Source organism: Teleopsis dalmanni, chromosome 2 (genome assembly GCF_002237135.1).
Source record: "Teleopsis dalmanni isolate 2A chromosome 2, ASM223713v2, whole genome shotgun sequence".
NCBI classification, from domain to species: Eukaryota; Metazoa; Arthropoda; class Insecta; order Diptera; family Diopsidae; genus Teleopsis; species Teleopsis dalmanni.
Window position 1 is genome coordinate 108,013,478 of NC_051847.1, and position 7,366 is coordinate 108,020,843.

The 7,366-nt window shown below is 35.6% G+C and overlaps 1 protein-coding gene across 1 annotated transcript; it reads left to right on the top strand.

Annotated features, from left to right (window-relative positions):
- The first annotated feature begins 956 nt into the window (after positions 1-956).
- LOC119681900 (general odorant-binding protein 99b) lies at positions 957-1,641 on the top strand. The gene is made up of 2 exons (XM_038095204.1): positions 957-1,068; positions 1,147-1,641. Exons 1-2 carry the CDS (start codon positions 1,030-1,032, stop codon positions 1,555-1,557), a joined length of 450 nt encoding a protein of 149 aa, XP_037951132.1. The 5' UTR covers positions 957-1,029; the 3' UTR covers positions 1,558-1,641.
- Positions 1,642-7,366: the final 5,725 nt, after the last annotated feature.

Sequence of the window (7,366 nt, forward strand, 5' to 3'; positions counted from 1 at the left end):
CAAAGTATTGTTATAAAGAAGATTTAAGAAGAATGCTCCACCATCATATGCTTAAGATGTTCTTGTGATCATTTTTATGTAAGAATGAAATGATGATGTACGTTTCGGGGTTGTTATAATAGCGATAAATTTCTCTTAATCGTTGTTTCCTAAATGGAAGGCCTAAGTCGTAGGTGCTCGTCCAGTTTGTGGAAGATTCGACCCACTTAAGCCCTAAGAAGCCTACAATTTTTATGAACGTCCGTTGTTTTAAGGAACTGTATTTGCAGAGAATGCCATTTTGGATCGAGAAACCACTTTTTTGTTTTAATACAATGGACAATGTTTTTATGATGATATCGGGCAGATATTTTTTTGTAGTGTTGATTAATCCTAAACTGCAGTACAGTTTTTTAATTTTTATGTTGTAAAATAAGTTTCAATTGTTCGAATATAGAACAGAAGGAATAAACTTCGTTTCAAATCAAATCAAAAACATGTTTCTAGGGCTAGCACTGTATAGTGCTAACAATTATAATGTTAATATTGTTAATGAAATATAATTTTTGTGGAATCTGTGTTACTAAAGAGTAGAGAGTGGATCACTGCTAGGAATGATGCTGGCATCAGATAAGCGTACTTTCCCTAAATCAAATTAGCACAACTTACCTATTATCTCAGATTAATTGATCGTTCCAAGCTGCAATCAAACACACATTTTTGTTGCTGAAAAGCAAAAATTCTTAAAATTATTCAATTCAAATTTAAATAAAAATATAATTAAATTAATTTAAAAATAAAATACGAAATTGTTGGCAATCAGCGCGACAATACAAACAGTGATAAACCGTTGAACTGAGCTGAGCCGAGCAGCTCCTGCCCACACTGCAACTGATTGCGACAATTGTTTCTGCGGTGCAGCGGCTGAGTGATTAATTAATTTTTGCAAAAACATACTCGTAGCTTCGGTGGACCTATAAAAAGACCTACACAAACCGGCAAAGTGCACAGTTGCATCTGGTTTCGGTGCATTGCAAGTAGCAGACGAGAATGAAGGCTTTCATTGCGATTTTACTGTTCGCGGCTCTGGTAAAGGAAAATCACTTTACTTCCATTTAGGTGGATCTTCATTTAGGTGGCTCATATTCTACTTAATCTCTTCAACAGGCCTCCGCTCATCACCATGGACATGTGGACTACGTTGTCAGGGATCATAGCGATCTTGTTAGATTTCGTGAACATTGCTCCACTACGCTAAATGTGCCTGCTGAATTGGTGGAAAAGTATAAAGTGTGGAACTACCCCGATGATGAGGTGACCAGGTGCTATATGAAATGTGTTTTCGAGCAGTTTGGTTTCTTCGATGCGGTGCATGGTTTCGATGTGCAAAAAATCCATCATCAACTTGCTGGTAAAGACGCACATGTCGATCACAACGATGCAGTCCATGGCAAAATCGAACATTGCGCTGATAAGAACACACAGGGAAGTGACGCTTGTACTTGGGCTTATCGTGGTGGTATGTGCTTCATCAAAGAGAATCTGCAGTTGGTGAAACACAGTGTAAAAACGGATTAGCGTTAGAAAAATGACTAAAAAATGATAAGTGCTTTAACTGATAATCATTAGTGAGATTTAATAAAAGTCGTATGAAACGGAAAATTCAGTGTGATTTTTTAGCGCGAAGTAAAAAGAAATCGGTATGAGGTCATATAATGATATACTATTCTGCATCGAAGTTCATTTAATTTGATGATGTGTACTCAATGAACACGACACTAACTGCACTTACGAACACCACAATTCTAAGTTAAACATTTCTAATTTAATAAATACGAAGATGGATGATGGTCAGTTCGTGCTTACTCTTAATGGTCGCCTACTTCAGTCAACTACTTCTGAGGTTCCTAATTAATGTCAGTGTACCAAGCACTCTATTTCGAAATGCAGTTCATATTGTCATTTCAGTTAATTCTTATTTCGTCGCAAAAATTAAATAAAAAGAATAAGAGTTGGAGCACTTGAGAGTTAGATAGATATACATATAATGCGGAACTTCATGACATTTTGATAAAGATACATATTAAGAAAGTAAAGATATTAGATTAAAATTGGTTGCGTAGGAGGTCTCTGGTCTCTGCTATTTCAGGCTAATCAATTTTGTTGGAAATCCTCCTTGTCGTCTGCAGCATTTAATATTTTCCATTTTGGAGGAATGAAAAAAGGATTAAGCGTAGGCAGTTAGGCTTAATTTGCAAACTTTCAACTTTTGAAATGAACCAAACTTGTAATTCATTATTTTTCCGAAGTATCTTTCAGTTGCCAAAGGGTAATTAGTGCAGTTAAGGTTCACACTTTGCTCCTTTGTGTGCTTCTTCAAAATCTTTTGGCTTTGTTTCTCCTTTAGGCTCCTCACCTCGTCGCCTCCTCTCCTCGTCGCCTCTACGCCTCGTCTCAAATGGAACTCATTGCTCGATTGTGTTTTCTTCTTGGGCTTTATAGACGCTTTGCCATTATTTTGGCCATTGTTAAAAATATTTCACAACAAGAACGTAATCAAAAACGTTTTTGGCAAATTGTTTTGATTTTTGTTGTTGTGAACGTTTTCACGCTGCAACAAATAAAGTTTGAAAATAATTAAAATGATTGAGTCAAGTGGCATTGCAAGTGCGGCACATGAGGAAGCGAAGTGCCGACTGTTGACAGCGTGACTTGGTTGTTGTACAAAAGGATTGGTGGCAGTCAAAAGGTCGCTCTTAGCTGCTCTAAGCATTTCTCAAGCACAATTCAGAGGCGAAGTCTTAGCGTTGCCAGAATGCAGCATTTGTTTATTTAATTATTTATGATTTTTTCAGTTTGTCGTGACGTATCGTTTGTTTCCGTTTCCGTTTCCATTTCTGTTTTCCCTTTTTCTCATTTGTTCTTTTCAGTTGAAAGTTCAATTTCGCTGTCTCACAAAGCATTTATTAGCTTTGTCAATATCGTCGGCACAAAAGTAAATGCAGCATAAAATGGTGCCTAAAATTAATGAAGCACTTCTCCCGCAAATCATGCATAGTTGCCAGCTCGGATATATTGAAGTGAAATCCGCCTCAAACGGCCCACAGTCACCGGCAATTAACGATGAGTGCATCCAGGCGTGCAGGTATCAATAGCGGGTTCTGCACTCCATTAGAGTCAAACTGCATGTATCGAAAGTGTAACAGACCAAACGCGAATAATTGCATTTGCCAATACAATGGCAAACCTGTTAAGTGCTGCTTTCTAATGATTTCGTTCGATATTTTAACCTTTAATTATTCTCCTTTCTTTTTCTTCTTCTTTGCTTGCGTTTAAGTGGAGCTTTTCCAACACTGTTCCCAAGACTTTCTTGGAAGGTAAAGAAATGTACTTCGGATACTACACTTATGAGTAGTTCTAAGTTAATGCAGAGCTAAGTTGGGTTTGCGAAAGAGAGGAGTGGGTGTGGATATTTACGAAAAAAAAAAATAAGATGAAAATAATTGGAAACCGAACAAAACTGCTTCAAAGTTTTCAGTATGTAACTCTGAAACTCTTTGGTTATGTTTGTATTCAGGTATGAAATACAGTGTACCGGAACTTTATTTAAAGAAAAAGCAAATTTGCATATTACAATAATGAAAAAAATAATAATTAAACTAATTGTAATATAAACGGCATTCGCTGTTTCTTGTCACTAGATGGCGCTGATATTCGTGCATCTGGGTATGTGATGGTTTCTTGTTATAAAAAAGGTGAATCTCCACTATTATGGGCTACTCCAGCATGGTGCAAAGGTTAATTTGGGACTGATCACAACTCGACCACTGGAACGAAATAATCCAAGAAAAGTTATAAAAATTCACCAACAGAAAAAAAGTTATGTTTCATTGTAACAATGTCAGGCCAAACACATCTTTGATATCTCTGAAAAAATTGAAAAAATTTGGTTGATAAGTTTTGTTGTATTCAGTGTTTACCCCGGATCTTGAACCGTCCGACTACCATTCGTTTCGTTCTCTGTTAAACTCTTTTAATGGTAATAAATTAGTCGACCGATGAGCTACTGCAAATCGTTTGGCCAAGTTTATGTCGATAAACCACAGAAGCTCCACACTGATGGAATTTTGTAGCTAACTGAAAAACGGCTTGATCATAAATAATATATATATTTGTTTAAAAGTAATTTTCAATAAAGAAAATGTTTGTTCAAAAATGTATTAAAAAAGGGGCGAATTTTTTTTATACCATCAATTAATAGAAGTATTTTTAAATAATCTAATGTGTCAATATCACTTTTAAAGAAAACTCTACTTCTGCACTTTTGTATTTGTAGACTAAAGGAACTTTTCTCATTGGCCTAAGTTATGATCATATCATGTGGTTTGAGTTGCCTTAAGAAGGTCACTAGTAAGCGAGCTATCTTATATAGTAGGTTCTTCGATTCGCTTCAAAATTTTTACACACTCGTAAGATTCGCATTTAGCCAAAAGCATTCACTCTATTAATTCCATCTACTTCGATACTATTCATATCTAACTCTTTCACTAAGTTTATGTAATTACTTGCATCCAGTGTTCTATTTAGTATGAAAGCAAAAAGAATCAACTTATTTGGTTAGAAAGTTGGTTTATTGTGGTACTTGGTTTGTAAGAGATTGTAAGAGATTTCAGGTCCGATGATCTGAAAAATCACAATGCTTTTTATTTATTAACCCAGAGTAAGATACTCTCTCATGTCTCAAATATATATATTTTTCCCACTCAATTTACATAGCTTAAGTCTGAATTCGTATAAATTTACCTTTTTGCCTTCATGTCTCAGTGATCGCATATGGGTACTTATTCTTAACCAGTTTGTATTACTTTCTTAGATATTAATTTTTAATCGTATTTTTGTATTTTAAATATTTAATCGATATATGCGTCTAGTACACTTCCGTTCTGACCCTTTTCCCGATTATACATCCATTTTCTCTTATGGTTAACAGTCTAAGAAAACTAAATGCATTTTCCTTCACATGTAAACAAAATATGTTAATTACTATAGATATTTACTTCACTTAAGAATGATTTCAAAGACGAATGACCTCTGTTGATTTGCTGGATAGCTTTAATAGCCTTGCGATTGAAAGCTGGAATGCCTCTCGTTGTGAAGTTGTTGGTATTAAAAGCAGGTAGGAATTACAGATATAAAATTCTCTTCTTAATTTATAGCAAAGCTAAGCTTATTGTTTATTGTATTTCTCATCTAATATCACATATAGATAGATAATGATATAGGTTGAGATGTAATATCATGTAATTCGCCAGCAACATCAGCTTTCCATTACTGTGGAGGCACATCTTTTTATAAAGGGACGTCTTTTTATTATCGAACTTGTATATTACTTGGATTGGAATGAATAATTGATATATCTTTTAAGTGAAATGTATTAATTCTTAAAAGTATATTTTGATTATTATACCCTGTATCCCATCTAAAAAATTTTCATATCCTTATGATTGCTCTGCTTAACCAGCTTAAATTTTACTCAACAGAATCATTTCATGTATTTTGGCCCGCATACAAAATGTCACATTTTCTCCTCAACTTGAGCATTGCAATTGTAAATAAATTAACGACATAAATGCAAAACCTTGTCATTCTCCTTTTCATAGTCAAATGTCAAATGCAACTTCTTTGACTTGCAGCACAACAAACAGACTTCACTGAACACACACACGCAGCCACTAAACACCCTTAGTAGATTCGAAGTTCCAAGTATTTTGAAAAGTTGCCAACTACAATTCGCAAACATTGCAGATTATTAAATGCACCCGGAATAAAAGCAATAATTCAGTGCAAAACATTCCCGGTAGTTTGGGTGAGACCAGCTACCAACTTGTGTATTAACAACTAAAACAGGCCATAATGAATATTTTACAGTGACGATGTCTGCAACAAAAACGGTGCCCACCGTGTGCCGTACGTGTCCTTACGCCTTTATGGCTCTGCGTCTATGCGGCTCAGCGGCTCAGCGAAAACGCTGGAACTCTTCACAATGCACTTGAATCGACCGAAACTTAGCAGATTTACGAGTAAACAAAAGAAAATGTTTTCACTCAAATCTGTTTTATTATTGCTGCTCGCACGTAAAAACTGACACACTCTACACACAATATGCCGACAAGTTAATTCCGCATTAACCTTAACAAAGGATAATAAGCGTATTAATTCAATGAATTTATTTCAAGAGGCCGCAAACTTAAAATATCTTGTAACCAACAGCGGCAGGTTAGCACGCTCCCCATGACCAGGAGTTGCCTCCACCCTGAACACTAGTGCCTGACAATGTTTCATGCGGTCAAATGCAAAATATAGTGCCAGCGCGGCCCTCTCCGGTGGTGTTGACGTGGCTGCTAATGTCAGTGAAACCACTAAGTTCACTTTTAATTTGTTGCTGCCTATTGAGCAAAATGAACCGAAGTAGCACAATTAAATATGAGTTACAAACAATCGGATAGCGTTGGAGAGGTGAAATCCTTTCACCAGAGTTACAATGGATTGAACGTGGTAGTACTTTTAAACAGCAGTGTGATGTAAAATACTGGTGATACATGTATTTTATTGGGTGGGGAACTCACTTGACGTATGTACATCGTTACATGGAAAACAGACAAACGCATTCATACAGCGGCAACGGCAATAGCAATAGCAATAGCAACAGCAACAGCAATAAGCACAGTAACAATAACAACAATAGAAGTCCATAACCTAGGCGAAAATTTTGATTGTTTTCAGCATTAATTTCTTGTTGGTGTGGGTGTAACGTATGCTCATCATTTGAGTGGATTTTACTTATGAAAGTGGATTGAACTGCTTGTGCAACATAAACGCTAGCCCCCATTACTATAAGAACGGGTTGTAGCCAATTGACACTCCCCCAATGCGGTGAAGTGAACCCGGAGTAATTGAATGACTTGGTTTGGCAACAAACTGAAGTGATGATTACATTTTCATATGACAAAAGGAATGCCGTCATGGCAATACTACGGGCTGCTATTATTATTATTATTGTTCAAGAAATTGCCAAATCTAAATCTCAAACGCAAAAGTTTATTTCAGTGGGAATTAAAAAAGTCATTGGGATGGGAAGCGGACAGACAAATTGGAATATATCAGCTGGAAATAAGTATAATGAAAACAATAACCTTCAACCCATTGACACTTTGAGAAACAATTATAAGCAACTCAAGGTGATCGTCTTATTATGGTAAGTCTGTATATTATTTAAATTATAAATATAAAATAATAGTATTAATATATAAATATAAAAAAATAAATCAAACAGAAAATAAATAAATAAAAAAGTATAACACTGAGGTAGTGCTTCATAAGCACAGTC

Coding starts and splice junctions, on each gene's coding strand:
- LOC119681900 (XM_038095204.1), top strand. CDS start 1,030: ATGAAGGCTTTCATTGCGATTTTACTGTTCGCGGCTCTG. Junction 1,069..1,146: donor TTTTACTGTTCGCGGCTCTG/GTAAAGGAAAAT, acceptor TCTCTTCAACAG/GCCTCCGCTCATCACCATGG.